This window comes from Schistosoma mansoni, chromosome W, assembly GCF_000237925.1.
Source record: "Schistosoma mansoni strain Puerto Rico chromosome W, complete genome".
NCBI lineage: Eukaryota > Metazoa > Platyhelminthes > Trematoda > Strigeidida > Schistosomatidae > Schistosoma > Schistosoma mansoni.
The window spans coordinates 21571026-21593293 of NC_031502.1; the positions used below are offsets into that span (position 1 = coordinate 21571026).

At 37.0% G+C, this 22268-nt stretch overlaps 1 protein-coding gene and 1 non-coding gene across 2 annotated transcripts in view; both read right to left on the reverse strand.

Moving 5' to 3' along the window:
- Positions 1–122: 122 nt before the first annotated feature.
- The window catches only part of Smp_130750 (hypothetical protein), a gene marked incomplete at both ends in the record, with an annotated part of 34495 nt that continues 12349 nt past the window's right edge, over positions 123–22268 (reverse strand). Inside the window, 5 exons of the mRNA XM_018788962.1 lie at positions 123–324; positions 1587–1621; positions 7339–7538; positions 12300–12352; positions 20645–20729. Of these exons, the coding sequence (XP_018654453.1) occupies positions 123–324; positions 1587–1621; positions 7339–7538; positions 12300–12352; positions 20645–20729 (575 nt within the window). The remainder of the gene's footprint in view (positions 325–1586; positions 1622–7338; positions 7539–12299; positions 12353–20644; positions 20730–22268) is intronic.
- Positions 4179–4248, reverse strand: Smp_tRNA_00203_Gly_GCC.1.1. Its single transcript has one exon. It is a non-coding gene (tRNA).

The window sequence follows — 22268 nt, forward strand, 5'->3', positions numbered from 1 at the left end:
GATCAAGAATTCAACTGCATTTGTTACAGTGTATGGATAACTCAACGAGACAATCTAAGAAAAAAAAGCAGAGAGTATGACTAGTGAAAAAAGATTCATGAAAAGAATATAGAACATAAAACTCACAGTTCTTCAGTCGACTGATTATTCATGTTTAACAATGTTACAGAAAGAACATTTTGAAGTTTTTCCGCTTCTGGTGGTTCATTTTGACTCGGAGAAATTGTTTCCATATTAAGATGGAAACTGGAATTATCCTCAATTTCAGTTTTAATCTCCATTATCAATGGATTTTCCAAAAGGTTAGGCATCAAAGAATTATGACTAGAAAAGATTGTTTAGACATAAATGAAATGATCAATGTGATAAATGAAGAAATTGGATTTGTAAATTAAATAGTGATATACTAACTAAGATATACTACTGAACATGATGTAATTGTAAAAGACTAATCAGTAAAGTTAATTTAAATGTAGTCCTGATTCTTGGTATCTAATAAGTCCTATAGTTGAACACTTAGATATTGACTTTTCAGTTCACGGAAATCTTCCACTCTGGAAAATCGGACGAAAATCAAAGTACAAGAAATACAAAAGCTTGACTAATAAGGTTGGATTATGTACAATAATCGAGAGAGTATTTCTAGGATAATAGACGAATTAATGATTATAGACGTTTTGAGAAAAGATGCAAAATTGTAAAAAAAAAGGTTTCATATAATTAATTATTCAGGGATAAAGAAAGAACAACCACTCGTTCTCTAGATTTTACCTAGACGTTTCCAATGAGTACTAATTGACCCCAGTGTTTTTGGGAGGTTGTACATACATATTTTAAATAAATACTGTGGAATAATGATTGAATTACTTAAGGTATAGAACGTTAACCTACTACGTTGAAAATTTAAACCCTACTGTAAGTGTATCAAACTGAGTAGCTGGCCCATAGCACAAAAAGTTTATGTTAAAAAGTCGCTCCCATGTTGGAGTGAAACGTTTACCAAACATTGCATTTCAAATATTTGGAATTATCGACAGCTGTTTGTAGTGAATATATGTAGAGTAGTGAATTCCAAAATACCAGATGAAAAACACAAATATCGTGAGAGATCTTAAAGTGAAATGATCAATTGAATCAAGAGCTAAGTAGCAACATCTCCAAATGTGGGAACATTGACGTGGGGGGGGGGTTCGAATATACAGTAGTAATCCTCACAAGGTTGCAGATATGACAAATATAGTAGCTGGAGATGTACATCGATACATGAAATATCCTACTACTAGTGAAGAGCAATAGTCAAGCTTGAAAACAGTATAGGTTTTTCTGGAACAGATGTTTATAAGGTACATTCAAGCATCAAATGATAACTGATCATAAGGTATATGTGTTTAAAAAAGATTTTAGTCAACATATGAACTTCACTACGTCATTTTCAGACGAAATTACATATTTGTTGGAAAAAACGGAATATAGGACATAATAAATATACACTACTAACGGAGTAGTACTAAGTATACAGTCAGTCCTAAATAACTAATGGCATAGGACAAAACACATAAAATATAGAAGAGGATTATGCCACTTACCCTGGTGTTTCGGCGGAATTACGCTCATCAAGAACCTTGGAAAGAGTAAATAAAAAAATTAGTTCTTAATGAATAAAAATAAATGTTTAAAACTATACAATGAAATGAAAGAAAACATTCAACGCTCCCTCCAACTGTCGGTGGACTCCTGTTCGTACCATCATAATTCGATTAACTCTAAATATGTGGCTGAATACTGTATAGGAAAATGTCCCAGATATGTTAACCACTTTTTTGTGATCTTCCAATTAACTAATATGATCACGTAAGGCCTCGAAGCCTGAAAGTTCTGTCTTTCACTCCTGTCCGAATCATTAGTTCTCATAGTTGAGTATTCACATACATAGGACGAAACAATCATCCAATTCTTTCTGGTATTCTATATTTTATTAGACCAATTCATGTTGTGAACTACCGACATACATAAATTCACCCCCAAAAATAGTATCCATGATGTGTGTGTGTGTATGTGTTACAATAAGTGGTATGTTTATGTATTTCATTTTGTTTTCACATATTTAATGAACCGTACAATTATACGATTTATTATTGTATAAATTGTCACATTTAGACAAATATACTACCTTTCTTGATTCGATGATATTCAGTATGCCCATATCTATAAATCAAAAAGCATTTCTACACAAAATCCGAATGCCATAAATGAATACAAATTGCCAATAGAAGCTTATGATTCTACTCTTCTACTCTTAATGGCCACGTTTCACAGCCGTAAAGTAAGACAGAGCGAACTGCTGCACAGTATACTCGTCCCTTAATTGATAGACGGATGTCTCGTCTTCGCCATAGGTGACGTAAGTTGGCAAAAGCCATACGAGTTTTTTGAATCCGTGTTGAGATTTCGTCAGACACCAACCCATTAGGGCTGATCAGACTTCCAAGATAAGTGAAGTTGTCCACGAGTTCGACTACTTCACTCCCTATCCTTAGTTCGGGTGTTGACGCAGGCCAGTCCTGGAGTAACAATTTACATTTAGATGGGGAGAAACGCATCTCGAAAATCCTGGCATTATTACTCAGTTCTAACAGAAGACTCTGCATTTTGTCAGTGTTTTCACTAAACAGGACTAAGTCATCTGCGTATTCTAAGTTGATTAGTGAACCTCCTGGTAGAAGATCAATTCCTGAAAATTCAGTCGACGAGAATGTTATTTCCAGCAATAGGTCTACACTTTAGCATAAACTTTAATATGTGTAGAAATGTCATTTCAACTACTTTAAAATGTTTAAAAAATAATATTGAATCACTACATATTAAGAAACTAAGAAATATCAAATGATATATTTGAACGCCTTTTTTTACCATAATACAATAGAATGTTTATTTATGATACAATCTGAAATATATAAGTAATGAAATTACACAGTTCACTTTTACAAATAAAAGTGGAAATATTATGACCTAGAAGTTCTGGAACCAATGAATATATATTAACATCATTTCAATTTCCGAAAATCCTCAGCAAACGTGAAATAATAGAAAGGAAAGTCGTGAACGAACGGATGCAAACACACAGAAAAACATATTACTGATGTACATCGACCATCTTTATCACAGTGCGTAAGAAGGCTACAAGCGGATCAACGAATACATATCATTGTTGAATAAAATCGGTGAGTATTGGAATGCGGGATTTAGATGAATCATTTCACTAACATTTCAGTCAACTCATGTTATAACAGAAAAGTGGATTCAATTTTTCGTTTCTACGACGTATATGATTATACTACGATAAGACTGGTGACCAAGGATATACTATCATTAAACTGGATACTCGAATGAGATACGCTATATGACATACAAGATCACTTTATATCAGATACACGATTTACGATCAAAAACAGAGAATGCAGTGGATATAGACTGGACAATACTTTATTCCACACAATTAAAAGCAATTCAGAACAGAAACCAAAGACGAGAACGTAAAACTCATATTTGATAACGCCAGGTGAGTCCCTGTTTGTTCCCCTTCATTACCACACATTAACTAAGCTAACAATTTAATTAAAAGTAAACCGATATAGTGTAATTTATTTATTATTATTATTTAAACACATAAATATTGGTTCAAACGGGCACCAGATATATATGCGCCGCACAAATCTCATTTCATTTGTGTGACGGCTGTGATACTGTCCAGGCGCCAAAACTGAAGCAGGTGGTTTTCTTAGGGGATCACACCCCAAGCCTTTGACCTAAAGGTCTAACCCACAAAGCAGTGGAGCATCGTGAGGAGATGCAGTCCCATGGTAGCCGGTGACCAGCGATAGGTTCATACGCCATTTGTTCCCTCAGGATACTGGAACCCATGTGCACCATTGGTTTGGAATCGGGGTTTTCCGACTCCCCTAAGTGGACTCGCCGTGTCCACCAACCCGGTTAAAGCGCTGGACATTCGCTTTCCGTCCTCTCAATTTTGTACCAACAGTAACGCCACGAGAAGGCAGTGAGTAGAAGTTCCCTGGTAGAGGCTAAATATGCGTGGCCATATGAGAGCATTTCGAGAGGGAGAGCTGACTCTCTCCCCAATCTCGGCCGTACCAGGGCATTTGGGGGCAAAGCGGCTTGCTTCGGCCGGGAAACGAACCCGGATTGCCCGCTTGGCAGGCGAGCATTCTACCATTGAACCGCCGACGCTTATTTTTTATTAATTCAAAGTTTAGCTAAAATAATGTACACTTTACTAATGAGTTGATATTTATTGCATTAACAATTTCAACCAGTAATACGATACATCAATCATAAATGAGTAATTTTGATTATCTCAGTCAGTCAGTCAGCTACAACGTAGGACTAGGCACATATATGCATCGGTCCAAGTTGCCATACCTCGTTAGCACAACAAGATGAACACCGAATTCATAGAAGTAGTTAATTTAGTGGTGGTAGTATATAAAAGATAGGTCGCATATAAGGATATAGTATAGGAAGGAAGAAAGTTATGAAGCAACTTCAATCTTAAGGTTTAAGGGAAGATAAAGAGTGTATACACCTACGCCATTGTGATCGATTCTGAGCCATGATGATCTAAATCAAAGTAAAAAAACTGTTCAACTTTATTAGTTAAGTCATTCCAGTAATCATCATTATTTGATTTGTGTGTGTATGGGCTATGATAATGTCCGGATACCTAGACCGATACAAGTGGTTTTCTTAAGGACTTGTTTGTACCAATATTAATGTATTCAAATTAATTAATGAATGAATTAATAAGTTAAGTCATTCAAACTTACAGAAGAAATATAAACTTGTTTAAGAGTTTTCATTACAAGCAAATTAGATAAACAATAAAATGATAAATGTTGACCAATTCGTGATTTAAATGAAAGTGCCGAAGATGGAAGATAGTTACAAATATGATTAGTTGCCATGAATGTATACAATAATTTGTATATACATTTTTGATAAATTTTATGAATTGAACTTGATGACAGTTTTGAATGTGAAATCTCAGCCAAATTTAATTGCTATCAATAATATTTAGTGAAGATAGCCAAATTAGGGACAACGAATATATATATGGTATTAGTATCTATTTTATCAATATATATATAACGAAATTTGTCTAACTTAAAGGCAAAGGTTAGAATCTTTCATACGGAATAAGGATTTACAACTTATTTCATACAACTAAACAGTCGAGTAGTGATTTAGTGTTGGAAACACCCAACTCTTAATTCATACGTTCTAGGCTAGAATCCATGCTTCAAGTACTTCAGTTTGAATACCTGGATAGTGGTATAACATCCTAACAAGCAAAAATTATACCTCGAAATCAGGTACATAAAAAGTGTATTTGAATGAATTGTATTAGACAGTTTAAATAAATTTGGTAATGAGAGAATAAGTAGATCCGTTATCCATATTCTTAATATTGTCAATGATCATATCGTATTGGCTTGACTAAATATATATGTGTAACTTAGTTGGACGAAATTCAAACTGTATGGATTTGTAGATAAGGTCTAATACATGATCGTCGATGTAATAAACAACAAGTTCAGCATATTTATTTTTTTTAGCCAACAACTTCAATAGTATTGCTAAAAACGTAATAAAGAATGTTTGAATAAGGTGACAGACTTAAACCGTAGTTTAAAGGTCAAATAAAATCGTTCGAAAGCTTTGAATCATAAAAAAGCACATTCATAACCTGTAAAAATATCGTACTAAGAGATTCCCAAAATTTCATCCAAACTTGACTATGTAGTCTGCACCTACCTACTTGGCTCAGTCCAAATTTCAATGACTTCATGAACTTGGGCTCGGCTACATCTAGCCTTCTTTCAACCTACTAGTACCAGACAGAATCGCCCGTCGAGGTATTCGGGGGTTGCACATACGTATAATATTCTCAAACCATTTCAGTTGATAAAGATTTACTTCCATATCCAATGACTTCTCATCAATACATGATACACTATCACTAACCTCGGCATTACTTACTCGGTGGTCCAAAAATACAAGAGCAACGCTTAAAGACATCTATGATCGAATACTAGTAACCTATGAATATCCTCCATTCTTAGTGACTATATTTCACACCCATAAAGTAGAACGGAGCAAGCTGCTGCGCAGTAAACTCGTTATTCCATGAAACATTCCTTTTGAACAACTATACTTCCTATGAAAAACTAAGCATTAGAAATTTGTTGAAATTTATTTATTTATTTGAACACATAAACATTAGTACAAGGGGGTACCAAATAAATATGCACCACGGTATAACAATGGAAGCAGTAGCAGTTATCATTGATTTGTGTGAGGGCTGTAATACTGTCCGGGTGCCCAGACCGAAGCAGGTGATTTTCTTGGGAAGCCACACCTAGAGACTTTGACCTTAAGGTCTAATCCACAAAGCAGTGGAGTGACGTTAGGAGATACAGTCCAGTGGTAGCCGGTGGCCAAAAATCGGTTCATACGCCTTTTGTTACCTCAGGATCCTGGAGCTCATGTCCACCATTGGTTTGGAATGAGGATTTTCTAACTTCCCTAGGTGGATCCTCCATATCCATCAAAGGAATGGTGTTTTAAATTACGGTAAGCTCAAGATTAAAAGAACAATATTCATTTGAATACGGCTAAGTTAGAAGCATATCAACTTAGAGCTACAGATATTGATCATGATTATCATACACTGATGGCCACTAAAATGTCTGCATCTATTAAAAAAAGGCTTGGACCAATAATCATTGACTTAGTCAACGCAAAAATATACAATATATGTACCAACTACACATCAGTCGATGAATATACACATCTTTACACTTTATCGAAAAGAAATATTTGATAGAACGCGATTAATTTTACAAACATATTTATGATTTAATATTAGTAGTATATTCGACTGTTTGATAAGCAAACGGGAAACTTACACTACGAAAATGTCGGAAGTTATCCAAGCTGTTAATGAAACGCAAAACGTAGCAATTCTCTTACATATTCTTCCCTCTTATAAATTGTCAACTAACAATGTGAAACTCGAAAAGAAAGTAACAGTCTATAGTAAACATAAACAATTCTGTCTGCAGCCCTTCTAGAGTTACTGCCCGTCCCAAGCTATGATAAAGGAGGGTGGTCTGACTTGAAGCTACCTAATCCATCCCATGAAAAAGAATTTTGCTAAAAAGCACTCTAGTAAGTAAACCAAAGTAAGGGATAAATAAAGAGGCAAAACGTAAGTAAAAGTTATTTTTCATGACAAAAACGTAGAAAAAGCAAACTTACTTCATCAGATTCAACTTTTTCTTGAACAGTGGCATTTATGTTAGGTGATGAAGTAAAAGAAGGTAACGACGTTGACAGATCCTTATTACTAGAGCTATCAATAGCAATAGGGAGAGTAGGATCTGTCAACTCACGTTGATGATGAACAGATGATTCCATTGAAGATTGCTTCAATATATTTGCAATTATTTCGAGTTTTTCTATAAGTATAAAAAAGGAGTATGGATACATACAATTGACTGGACATAGGAATAGTAATGATTAACGCTATTTTTACCTAGTCCTTAAAAATTGACCGATAACTCCCGATTAATTCATAATGTTACCACTAGTCTAAGCGATTCGATATTGCGTGCATTATGTTGAGATGTAAAGTAGTTGGAGACAGGGAACACTGCTTGTCATTAAGACTTATCAGTAATCTTGAAGCAACTGATTCGCACTTTGCGATTCAAGCCTGTATCATTCAGCTTCACAGTCGTAACCATTGAGCTATTTGCGCTGAGACTAAATGAGTTTCCTAACATCAATCACCTAACAAGAGTACATACATATATGTATGCTTTTTTCTATAATGTTTAACAATGTAGTAGAAAAAATATCTAGATATACAATTTGAAACTTTACTGAATGGCAAATGCAGTTGTTAGGATATGGGTACTAGGTAAGGATGGAAAATCGATTGATGAAGTAGTGAAACTTGATCAGTTGAGATGCCTGGGACACGTTTTACGTATGCCCAACCACCGACTTCCCCGATGAAAAATGTTTTATGGTGTAGGAGTAGGTTGGAAGAAAGCTAGGGGCGGCCAGACCAAAACATGGCACAAATCCATGAAGTCACTGACAAATGGACTGAGCCATGTTGGTAGGTGTAGACTATATGGTTGGCATCAGCGAGATGATAGCAATCAATGGTTAGAAACCTTGAATGATATGGCTCAAAATCGTTTGCAATAGCGAAGGTGCATACACTCTTTGTGTTCTACTAAATTCTATTCTTCTGAATTCTTCATGTCCATTACTATTTTCTCTTCCCAAATTTATTTCATTGGATTATACTCCTTGAATAACATCTTCAATCCCTAATCTTTCACATAATGCTTAGACTCTTACTGCTTCTACCACTATGGGATTTGAATCGATAACTACATCTCTGTGCTATTGTGGTATGGCAACTCGAATTGATGTATGATTAAAAATTGAGATAATAATTATTCGACAAAAAAAGTTAAATATAAGAAGGAACGAATAGGAACAATCAAGTGATACTATACCATTAATTCAAGTGAAACAAAACAAGAACGAGATAGTGAATGAAAATATCTGACTTCCATGTGAATAATGTAGAGTCGTTTTATAAAATAAACTTTCAATAATGAATTCGGTACACCATTGTCCCCCAATAAAGTATCTTCCAATAAGAGTGTGAGTGCGAAATGGCGCATAACAATAAAGGTGAACTCCACAACAGATAGCATTAAAGAGATATCATGATGTAATACAGATGTAAGTGTTATTTACACTTGTAAATTTTTATAACACAGTTTAATACGTGTTTATGCTGTTATCCGTAAATAGTCTAGTATCGATCTATTTTTCATGATGTTCTACGACTAGTTTAATACCTACTATTGCTATCTCCTTGTACTTCAATTTTTACCTGTTAGTGTTCAATCACTGTAATACATCAATTTCTCCTTACCATAGAATAATGACAGCTTTGTAATCTCTACATAGGTCGCGTGATTATAGTGAAGATCAATATACACTTCACTTTACAATGTTCTGTAAATATCTCCAAATCTTTTTGTTGTCAATACCTTTCGCTTTCCTAAAGGTATAACTATTCAAGATCCAAAACCCAATGGCTTTATCACTGTTTACGTAATCTAATTCTATTCTAATGTGGCATAATAAAACATAGCTAGTTATGTCGTTCTTTGCCTTTATGTATATATGATGTCATTATGAATTTCAATAATTTTATTCGAAATGAACAGACAATAATATAAGAAGGGGGTTTTGTAGAGATTTTAGTAATTTTATATAGTTGAAATCATGAGTCAATTGAAGCTAGACCACCATGTAACACCTGGCAGCACTGGACGACCGTTTTTTCCAATTGTGGGACTCCTCAGCAGTGCGCATCCATGGTCCCGCCTCGCGAGATTTGAACCCATGGCTTATCAGTCTCGCGAGCGAGCACTTAACCACTAGACCACTGAGCTGGACGGCGTCCAACGGTGTTAATGTCTAACTTCGGATCTCGCGAGGCGGCATCATCAATCACACTCTTTGTGTAAGTGGCACAATTGGACAAAACGGCCGTCCAGTGCTTCCAGGTTTTCCATAGTGGTATAGCTTTAATTAACTCATGATTTCAACTATAGACAATAATATACTTTATACAAATAATTTCATTACAATTCAATGATTCTATGTTGAATTTTATATGCTTAATTTTTTTAAAATCAATTAAAGCTGTGCACAATGCCCTATAAAATCATCTCGAAAAACAACTGATAATTAGTTTAAATTCCAGGTTTATTCAATATTTGCCATTGTGTGAGTCAGTCTAATTAATACTAGCCTTTGATATGATCTTTTTTAATGCTGACACTCTTATGCGCTCGCCGTTATTGGAATAAATCTCATTCATACAATATGTATCGACAATCAATGATTTTTCGAATTGATCATACAGCTTGATATGATCATTTTTACATATATAAATGATTAAACATAGGAGATTGCTCAAGTCACCATCTTATAGAATAACTCGAAAACAATGTTATAATGATTAATAGGCGTGGAGATTGCCTATATGAGACTTGATACGTCCTGCTACCGATAAACCGAAACTGTTTCTTCCTATTTGGTTCATATAACTCTAACTACTTCTACACATCGACTGGAACAATCAAAAGAAGGTGAAAATTGTGAGTAAAAACTTTATTCCAAAGATAGTTTATATGCAGGAAAAACGAGAGTATTTATGAAGTAATATGTGACCTTGGCTAAACATCCAAGCAAAACCGTGACACGTGATTCTGCACTACTTCCTAGATGTTTCTGGAAAGTGTATATTCAATGCCAACAAAATTAAGCGTTTCTAGGTCTCTAGAGATTTTAACAAGGGATATTTTGGGACTCTCACGACAAACCTCAGGACTTTTTTGCTTGAATACATATGTTTATACTGGTACAGTATAATACTATTACAAAGTGTATGATATGAAGGCGACTATTATGTTAGGCATTGAAATATGACAAATAAATCTAACATCAAGAGGTCACGATGTTTACTCAGAAAGATTCAACTGTAAAACTAGATCTTATTCTAATATCCAAAGCAAGATAATAATTTTAATGATCTTTTAATATATAACTACCGATTGAATTCTATAGAAACACCTACATCTCTACTTGTTATAATCCAATTTTCGAGTACCTACATGTATTATTGTAATAAGAGGTAAATAGGCATGGAGATGTATGTTATGTGTGTTAACCTCAACAATATTATTGTAACATGGTTATTGTTGGACGATATCCTTTAAAATTGTGTTCTATGAAAACTAATCTCAAATACTAACAGTTAAACTTGAAACAAATCACAACCCAATAACAGTAGATTTTATAAACGAATAAATTAAGATTTGAGATAGCATCTCTTGGATTTTCATGCGCAAATCACTCATCCATACAGCTGCAAAGTATGAAAACTTAAACCCTAAAACCCCTAGCTTTAACCATAACCAAGAATTATGAAGGAATGTTTAAAAATCTATTTCGGTCATTTTAGGGGGTTCGAGAAGACTGTGTTATAGCTTGTGGACCGAGTGGATGCCTTGTTAACGTATGATGTGATAAGACCGGCAATCGGAGAGCAGCGAATTGTCGATCGGACCGGTGACACACAGAAACCGTACGAGCAGTCTAGAGTACGTATCGGTTCTACTTCTGCCTAACCCAGCAAGTTAAGTTCAGAACAGCCTCTGCGGTATGAATCGTTATATTTCAAACATACTGGGTTTATATACCAATCAAACTGACCACATTGTACCATAAAATAGAAAATAACTTGTGTACAAGATTCAGCCAAAATGTGGCTATGAATAGGGAAGATAGTAAAGACTGATAATCCATAAATCTATATGGATGAATTTCAATATTGTTGTTTATCTAATTAACAGGTAAAGTAACCTGTAAAACATACTTTGTAATACACTACTGTTTTCCTCCTCTAAAAGCTATTCATTTACAAAAGTTGTTCTCTAATCTCGCTTAAAAACTAGTTGAGAACTTATCATGGCTATTTTAACCTTATCATTATACTAATCTATATTCTCTTACCATTATTTTTATGTATAGAACATTTCTTGACAAGAGACTAGAATCATCATGGTGCGAAATTTATTCATTCAGATGATCAGATAGTATTTTGACATTATACTTACTTACGCCTGTCATCTCTCATGAAGAAGTATAGGTCGCTCACTAGCATTCCCCATCCAACTCTATCCTAGACAATCTTTTCAACTTGTTTCCACTTGCTATTTATTCTTTCGAAGTTTGCTTCCAATGTTCGATGCACTGTTTTCTTTGACCTTCCTCCTTTCCGTTTCTCTTCAGGATTCCAAGTTAGCGCTTGTATGATGATGTAGTTTGACGACTTCCTCAATGTGTGTTCTATCCATTTCCTAAGTTTCTCTTCAGTTAAAAGCTGGTTAATTGTGATAGTTCTCCAAGTTTGTGAATATAAAACCCTTACTTATAACTTTTCAATTCTAATCTGTCAATATTAATTTACAAACCCTTTTTGTTTGACAGTAATAAATAGCTGAATTGCCTTAAAAGTTACTTTGGTGTCACTCAAACATTCGACATAAATTAATCTCAATCATACTTTTTTTTGTTTTTAATTTCGAAATTATAATAAGAACTTCATAACTTACCTGATTCAGATCGATGAGGCAGATCAAATCGAATTGTACCATTTAATAGATTTCTATAATAAAAACAAAAAAACATAGTGAAACATTAAAACAATGTGATCTCAAAAAAAATAGTGAAACCCGAAACAAATTGGATGAATCATTTTTATAATGAAATCTAAATGTAGTTTATTATCAGAAGGGGTTTTGTGGAGATTTCAGTATTTTTCAAAAGTTGAAATCATGAGTCAATTGAAGCTAGATCAACATGAAAAAAACTGGAAGCACTGCTTGACGGCCGTTTTGTCCTATTATGGGACTCCTCAGCAGTGCGCATCCACGATCCCGCACTCACGAGATTCGAATCCAGGACTCACCAGTCTCGCGAACTGCTGAGGAGTCCTATAATGGGACAAAACGGCCGTTCGGTACTTCCAGGATTTCCATGATGGTCTAGCTTCAATCGACTCATGATTTCAACTTTGAAAAAGTAGTTTATTATGATATAACAGGAATAAAAGGTATCAAAGAAGATCAATAAAATAATTAACTATACAATCTATTCATATTGTATGCATTGTGATAATGGTGTGGTGTGGGTAACTTAAATCCACATAAGTAGTATATAACGATGGTCATGCATTGAATGTATTTCAGTAGAAGATCGATAACGAAAGAACAGGAAAGAAGCGTAATTGGTATGAAAATGAATGGACAATAATAATCGGAGACGATGAACTAATATTTACAGAAGGAATGATCAAGATTGAGTCCATTGATTGATAATTTGCAAATTAACTATTATCATAGTTGAAATCATGAGTCAGTTGAAGCTGGACCACCACCAAAAAACCTGGAAGCACTGCTTTAAGGCCGTTTCGTCCTATTATGGGACTCCTCGACAGTGCACATCCACGATCTCGCACTCGCGAGACTCGAACCCAGGACCTACCAGTTTCGCGCCAGAGCCCTTAACCGATAGACCACTTAGCCGGTATCAAACGGTGTTAATGTCTAACTTCAACCAATCTACGATTTTGAGCAACCGTTCACCAATTATTTTCAGTGAGTTGATATCTCTACAACAGACTTGGTAGAACTCCACTAATCACTGCTTCTCACTAGAACTCAAGGAAATATCTCATGGAGTCAGTCACTAATAGGTCATGGGTTCGAATCTCGCGAGTGCAGGATCGTGGATGCGCACTGTGCACTGAGGAGTCCCATAATAGGACGAAACAGCCGTCAAGCAGTGCTTCCAGGTTTTCCATGGTGGTCTAGCTTCAATTGTCTCATGATTTCAACTATGAAAATACTAAATTCTCCACAAAACCCCTACTATATGATTAACAAATTTTAGTCAGATAGTTTGTAATTTGTACTTAAGTACATTCAATTGTCCTCACTCGTCTATTCTGTTCACTTATACTGGAATGAATTGAAATAATTGTCTAATAATATGTCAAGTTTATAAAAGGCTTCAAATTATGAATGGTAAAGTAGATGGAGATTGTGTTGTTACATGTTAGTTAATTTAATTTTTTTTTAATGTACACTTACATAATTGACGACATAAACCTGCTCATCACTTTAGTTTAAGGAACAAATGATATTTATTGCCAAGACGAATTAAACGAATAGAGATATATAGACATAAGAGAGAAAGAGAGAGAGACAGACAGAGAAGGATAGTGGGACAAACATACACTAACCAAACTCAGACACAATGATTGGTAGAAATAAACTTTAAGCAATCATGGCATTTTCCAGTTGGCACAAAAATACAAAAGTTATTATCCTGAATCTGATTGATTTTTTTCGGTATAATTTATGAATACTGAATCAGAATTTGAAAGGAATTTAAAGAATGAATGGGTCTGTGGTGCTGAGACTGATGTTCAATCATGTTATGGAACATCATTAAAATAAGTTTTATCAGCTGATTAAATAAGTTAATAATACGGTTTGTTTTTTTTTCTGGTACAATATAAACAAAGATAACCATATGCTAAGAATTATTATTTCGAAAGAATAAAATTCTATGATTAATGTGGTAAATTAGGTACTAAACTAAAGACTAACTTTAAAGAAAAATAACGAACTATTTTCTCATAATATAATGAACTGATCATGATTATCTGCTCACACGTGAACAAATTAAATATTGGAACCCTAGAAGTTTTAGTGAGAAGCTGTGACCATTAGAGTTTAACCAAGTCGAGTACTTACTTACTTACTTACGCCTGTTACCCTTCATGGAGGAGCATAAGCCACAAACGAGTTTTCTCCATCGAACCCTGTCCTGAGCAGTTCTTTGCAGTTAACATTCATCCTTTTCATATCTGCTTCAATCTCCCAGCGTAATGTGTTCTTTGGCCTTCCTCTTTTCCGCTTCCCTTCCGGATTCCAAGTTAGGGATTGTGTCGTGATGCACATTGTTGATTTCCTTAATGTATGTCCAATCCACTTTCAACGTCTTTTCCTAATTTCCTCTTCAGATGGAAGCTGGTTTGTCCTCTCCCATAAAACGCTGTTGCTGATAGTATCCGGCCAATGGATGTTGAGTATTTTGCGTAGACAACTATTTATAAATACTTGTACCTTCCTGATGATGGTCGTAGTAGTTCTCCACGTTTCAGCACCATACAGTAGGACTGTCTTGACGTTCGTATTGAAGATTCTCACTTTGAAATTAGTTGAGAGTTGTTTTGAGTTCCATATGTTCTTCAATTGTAAAAATGCTGCCCTTGCTTTGCCAAACCTCGCCTTTACATCTGCATCCGATCCTCCTTGTTTATCAACGATGCTCCCCAGGTACTTGAATGTTTCCACCTCTTCCAGTTTCGCCATCAAGTGTGATTGGGTTGGTGTTCTCCGTGTTGCATTTGAGAATCTTGCTTTTTCCTTTATGTATGTTGAGGCCTATTGATTCAGAGGCTGCTACTACATTTGTTGTCTTCGTCTGCATTTGTTCGTGTGTATGAGATAGGAGGGCTAGGTCATTTGCGAAGAACCAAGTCGAGTACGAGACAGTTATCCATTGTAGGGAATAGATGAGACGTACATAATATCATGAATTAATTTTTGTTAGACACTACTACCATGGGATTCCAATTCAGTTGTGTAGTGGTTAAGCGTTCGCGCATCAGACCGAATATCCTAGAATTCGTTTCCCAAGTGGAGAGTTGTGGATGCATATTGTTGAGAAGTTTCATACTAGCACGAAACGACAGTTCAATGCTTTCAGGTTTACGATAGTACTGTAAATGAGATGAGTTCGTGATTAAAACTATGAAAATAAAGATTAATATACCCTATTCAACCTTTCATTTGGAGCATCAAGTCGCTTAATACCAATCAGTATTAACAGGCTAAGATCGCAAGTTCGACTGATTGTATAAAGTAACGCTATGATTTACAAGTGTTCGATTAAAATCATGAATCTAAACTCACATGAATTGATCTATCATTGAAGTATTTATTAATTGACACCAAATTAAAAATATGAAGTAGGTACCGAATTCATTTAGTCCCAAACTCTAACGAATTTTTTTAATGAAGACATTACAAGCTATCATGAATTTGCCACAAAACGATTTACGACTGTAAGAGGGATTCGGAAGCAAATTTACCTGCAGTAAATTGAATGTGACTAGATCACGAAGTCTCTCCAACATTATGTGATTAAGAAACCAATAACCAATCACCAAAAACGATAAGCTTTCTAAAACCATTAAACTCTAACACGTTTGATTACTTTTGTTAACAAATGTAACTTGTTGAGAATGTCAAATCCCCAGAACTTACTTCGTAAATGGTTTAATCTTGTAATTTTATTTTGAAGATTTGAATTTCTTTGTTTTAGCGCCAAAAGCGCTCTTTTCACCTTCGGGTCGAATTTCACACTTGTAAAATATCTTAAACGCTACTGGTCCATTGTTTCTTTGAGTGTGTTATTTTGTAACACTGCCCAAGGACAATTCATTGCTGTATATATACGTTTGATTTTTTCCCCTTATGATTGCTGTGCTTCTGACTGCTACAGAATATATTTTCCCCGCTTCCAACTTGGACTTATTACTTTAGTTAGCTGGGTCTGGGACGCGTCAAAATAGCTAGCTTATCGGTCTCTGGTCACAAGTCTTTGTTCCGCTCGCTAACTAGTGAATTCGAAACGCTTCAGATATAACATAACTGATTTGTCCAAACTCTCTGCTCATTGACTTTTACAAGTGGCTTCAAAATCATGAGAGGATTTTTAAGAGCAGCCCAAGTTTACAGTCCTTAGACTCAGTCAGTCAGCTACAACGTAGGACCAGGCACATATATGCATCGGTCCAAGTTGCCATACCTCGTTAGCACAACAAGATCAACACCGGATTAATAGTAGTTAATTTAGTGTTGGTAGTAGTATATAAATTATAGGTTGTATATAAGGATATAGTACAGGAAGGGAGATATGAAGCAATTTTAGTCTCAAGGTTTAAGGGAAGATAAAGAGTGTATACACCTACGCCATTGTGATCGATTCTGAGCCATGTCACACAGAGTCTCCAACCATTGGTTACGATAGTCACGCGGACCCCAACCAGGTAGTCTGCATCTACCAACATGGCTCAGACTAGAAGTTAGTGACTTCAAGCACTGATGCCATGTTTTGGTTTGGCCGCCCCTAACTCTCTTCCAACCGTCCCCAATACTAGTCATCATAGCGCGTCGTGGTAATCGGTGTTCAGGCATACGTAACACGTGGCCCAACCATCTCAGTCGATGAAGATTCATCACCTCATCAACTGATTTACCATCGTTCCCTAATACCCTGCGTCTAACCTCACTATTACTTACCCGGTTATCCCAGCAGATGCGAGCAATATTTCTAAGGCATCTGTGGTCAAATACTAGTAACCTACGAGTATCTTCTACTCTTAATGGCCATGTTTCACAGCCGTAAAGTAGAACAGAACGAACTGCTGCGCAGTATACTCGTCCCTTAATTGATAGACGGATATCTCGTCTACGCCATAGGTGACGTAAGTTGGCAAATGCCAAACGAGCTTTTTGAATCCGTGCAGAGATTTCGTCAGACACCAACCCATTAGGGCTGATCAGACTTCCAAGATAAGTGAAGTTGTCGACGCGTTCGACTACTTCACTCCCTATCCTTAGTTCGGGTGTTGACGCAGGCCAGTCCTGGAGTAACAATTTACATTTGGATGGAGAGAAACGCATCCCAAACATCCTGGCATTATTACTGAGTTCCAACAGAAGACTCTGCATTTTGCCAGCGTCTTCACCAAACAGGACTATGTCATCTGCGTATTCTAAGTCGCTTAGTGGTCCCCCTGGTAGGAGATCAATTCCTGTAGATTCAGTCGAAGAGAGTGTTATTTGCAGCAACAGGTCTATAATGAAGTTAAACAAAAACGGGGATAGTGGACAACCTTGACGGACACCACTTGAGGTTGTAAAATCATATGACAGTTCGCCATAAGCTCTTACTCGACTAATAGTGTTCGAGTAAAGAGCCTTCAAAAGGTTTATGTACTTCTCAGGTACACCTTTCAATGACAGACACTGCCACAGAACCTCTCGGTCTACAGAGTCAAATGCTGCTTTCAAGTCAAGAAAAACTATCATTGTCGGACGCCGATAAGCGTGTCTGTGCTCTAAAACTTGACGAATGGTGAATATGTGGTCGATACAGCCACGACCAGGTCTGAAGCCAGCCTGATTTTCTCGTGTTTGCAGTTCACGAGTCTTAGTTAGGCGCCCGATAATTATTGAGGCTAGTATTTTAGATGCTATGTTAGTCAGACTAATCCCTCTATGGTTATCACAGGATGATTTTGACCCCTTTTTATATATTGGGACAATCAGTGATTGTGACCAGTCGGATGGGATTACATCCGTCTCCCAGATTTTAGCCAGAATATTAGTCAACCTAATCGCTAAAATTGGACCACCATATTTAAAGACCTCTGGAGCCAATCCATCTGGACCAGCTGCTTTTCCTCGTTTCAGATTACTTATAGCCTTTTGAACTTCAAGTAGGGTCGGGGGGCCTACTTCAATGTTCCATTCAGGTTTTCTGGGAATAGTGGGTAGTTGTGCAGTAGCTGAAGGCCAGCTAAACTGCTCCTTAAAGTGTTCCGCCCATCGTTCTAAACGTTTAGGTTGAGAGCAGATAAGGGTTCCGTCTTTTTCGGAGATTGTCTCACTTACACTTGATTTCTTAATTCCGGTTTCTTTTATTAGTCTGAATAGTTGCCTGGTGTTGCCTACAGCCGCTGCCTTTTCCATCTCTTTTGCTTTCGTTGCCCACCACTGCTCACGATCGTTCCTTAGACTTTTAGTTAACCTAGATCTAATTTCTTTACGCTCTTCGTCGTAATCAGAGCCTGATGGGATGAGTTTACGCGAATCCATCAGTGAAATAGACTTAGAGGAAATCCACTGGTTTTTTGGAGCCCTATGGTTTAAATGACTAATAGATGTTACTGCTGTTTCCACAGCTGTTCGTATGTCTTTCCAAGCAGCATCTGGGTCAGTCTCGTTTACAGAACTGCCTAGATGTGAACTCAGTTGTTTCTGGAATTCGCATTTGGCTTTCTCGTCCTCCAGTTCAATCCTAATGGGTCTTCTTAGTGTAATTTTCCTGCGTCCATTGAGGCGCAGACAAATGCGCGCTCGTATTAAAGCGTGATCAGAGTCTAAACAAGTATTCCAATACGAGCGACAATCTTCTATTGAGCCTCTCCAACGATGACTGATGACAATATGGTCTATTTGAGTCCATCGTTGGTTTGGTGCAGGTGGTCGCCATGTTAGACGATGTCTCTCCTTATGCTTAAAATTAGTGCTTGCTAAAAATAAACGATTGTGTGAGCATAGTTGCAACAGACGATCACCATTATCGGTTCGTTGAGCCGGAATACTAAAACACCCACCTAAATGTCTTTCTGTATGATTTAAGCTGCCTACCTGGGCATTAAAGTCACCCGCTACGACTACTATGTCTGAGCGCTTAGCTTTCTGAAGAAGCTCAGAGAGTTTTCTGTAAAAGTCATCTTTTGCTTCATCATGGCTGCAGTCAGTGGGAGCGTAGGCAGAAACGACGAAAAGGCAACGACGTGTGTCCATATCCTTCCGAGTTCTTACGGAGCCATTTAGCCGGACAGCACACAGGCGACTGTTAACGGGGATCCATTCTAGTAGTGCCTGTTCTGCCCTTGTACTTAGTGCTATGCCTACACCTGCAAGTCCGCGAGAACTAGCCAACGGGTCGCCAGATACACGGAGGGTGTATTTCGTCGGCTGTCCATTTTGGCGAGGTGAGGTCAAGTGAATGACCACACTGGGATCCTGTATGCGTGTTTCGGAGACACAGCATACATCAATGGTACGAGATTCTAGAGTTTTAGCTAAGGAGGCCTGTTGACCGATTTGACTTAAAGTACGTACGTTGAAGGCTCCAATGTGTAGTTTGGAGCGAGGTTTTAGTAGACCTGGGACAGCGTTTCGCGCACTAGAATCGTTGGCCATGGTGACACTTGAGGAGGAAACCGGAACAGGAAGTTTAGTGTTGAAAGTCAAGGTAGAAGGAATAGTAGGAAGTGAAGAAGGAGATTGATTATGAATACAGTGGTCTTGAGTGTTGTTAGAGGTATGAGGGCAGTTATCACTTCCCGGTTGCCCACACCGTGGAAGGATTCTTCTAGAGGTACCTGAAAAGGAAATTGGGTTAGAAGTGGTCTTAATGACCTGAGAGCGTGACCGCAGTGCCCAAGGGACAACTGCTTGAGGTCGGTCACACACGACCTTTTTGTGGGTAGTTTTTGTGTTAGCTCCGTTCTTCAAAAAAACCTTACCGCCGGAGACGGATATCCGTGGGATAAGGCGAGGTGTGCATTTCTAGGGTCGACCTTTTCTAACCCCACCCCTCCTTGTGGGAAGGCAGCATCGCTGTCATGCTGGTTGTCTGAAGGAAACACCTTACTGCTGTCACACCTCTGTACAGTCAGCAGTACGACTTCGCCTTCGGACCTTGGGTTTGCTGCTTTTAGTCTCACCGCTCTTCAACCGACCTGTCTGGCATGGTAGGACCTCGAGGAACGATTGTTCCAGCCAGCATAGCTCGATTGCTTCATCACGATAGGCAAGCCCGACCACCACGTCAAGGTAGCAGCAACGATCGGGAGTCCCTAGACTATACTACTGTCATACACTATAGTAATCTACCGATCACACACAAACGTATGCACTTTATTCATTAATTTCTGTACATTACGAAAACAATTTCGGTAAAATTTTAAAACAAAAAAGACCAACATCAAAGAAATGGAAGAAAAAATAACAAAGATACTAACCGATTATGAATGATGTGAATATCCAAACATATTTGATCCGTTAAAACTTTGTGTGGATCGATTTTCTCTTTTATAGAAAGGGGATCTATTGAAGTGAAATGAAATTGAAAAGAATAATAATCATGATAAGATTAATAATTGGTCAACAATGTAGAACCTGATGTGTATTAGTTCAATTGACCACAATATAATCCATATAGTAAGAAGAAACTGTTAAGACAAATCCAAGAGTAATAGAAATAATAACAGTGTCAGTAGTAATAGTAGAAAACATTAGGTTAAGGTAGAAGAAAAAAGAGTGTAAAAAGATTTAGAAAATCACGATCTAAGAGAAAATAAAGATTGAATTTACCTGGATCACTAACCAACGCCTACAACAATTATGAGGACTCTAAACTAGTGGGTCTGTATCTGCCAACATGGTTGAATCCAACAATCAATGTAATTGATTAACTAATACCATATATTATCTTAGTTTCCCCACCTCAAACTTTCGTTCAACTTACTCTTACATCAGTAAGCATTGGGAGTCGAGGTACGTGATACATGTCTCAAACATCTCAGTGGATGAAAAACCACCAAGTCATTAATTGATTTCTCATCCTTACCTTGATTATTCGGTAGTTACAGAATATATATCCAAAGCTTTACAGATAAATAATTGTAACTAAATACTAGTAACCTACGAATGTCTTCTAACCTTAAAGGTTATATTTCATAACTCATAAAGAAAAATGCCAAGAACTGCTGTGCAGTAAGCTAATTAATTAATTAATAATAATAATAATAATAAAATATTAATATTGTAAGCAAAGATGGATAGTGGCTAGCAGTGGAATCCAGGACGCGCATTTCGTCCTATTTGGGACTCGTCAGAAATCTCTGGGGTGACCCTGTCAGGGCCTGCTACTCTCCCACGCTTCGAACTTCCTATAGCTTTTCCACCCTCGTAAAGAGTCGGAGGACTTACGTCAAGTTGTTATTCTAGTCGACTAGGGATCGTGGGAAACCGATGTGTGGCTGAAGGCCCATTGAACTGATCCCTCACGTGTTTTGCCCCTCGATCCAATCTCCTGGATTGAGAATACACAATATTTTCATCTTTTTCCGAGATAGTTGGGTTCCTAATACTGCTTTCTTTAACAAGTCTGAATAGTTGTCTGCTGTTGCATATTGCCCCTGCCTTTTCCATCTTTCTTGCTTTCGCTACCCACCACTGTTCGCGATCATTTCATAGACTTCTTATTAGCCTGCTTTTAAGCTGACTACGCTCTTCGTTATGTTCAGAGCCAAATGGGATGCGTTTTTGAGCATCTATCAGTGAGGTAGATGATGCTGAGATCCAGTGTTTCTCCCTAACCTTATAGTTTACCGTACTAGCAGATATCACTGCTGTTTCCACAGCTTTACGGATGTCATTCCACTTACATGGCTGCCTAACTGTTTTCCTAGTTGTTCATGAAATATATTCTTAGCTTGCCTATCATTAAGTAAAACCCTAAGAAATTTCCCTTGAGCGTCTTTCCCACGTCCAGTAAGACGCAGACAGATACGTGCTCTCACTTGAGCATATTTTGGATGTAAGCATGTGCTCCAGAATGAGTTACATTTTATTATCGAGCCC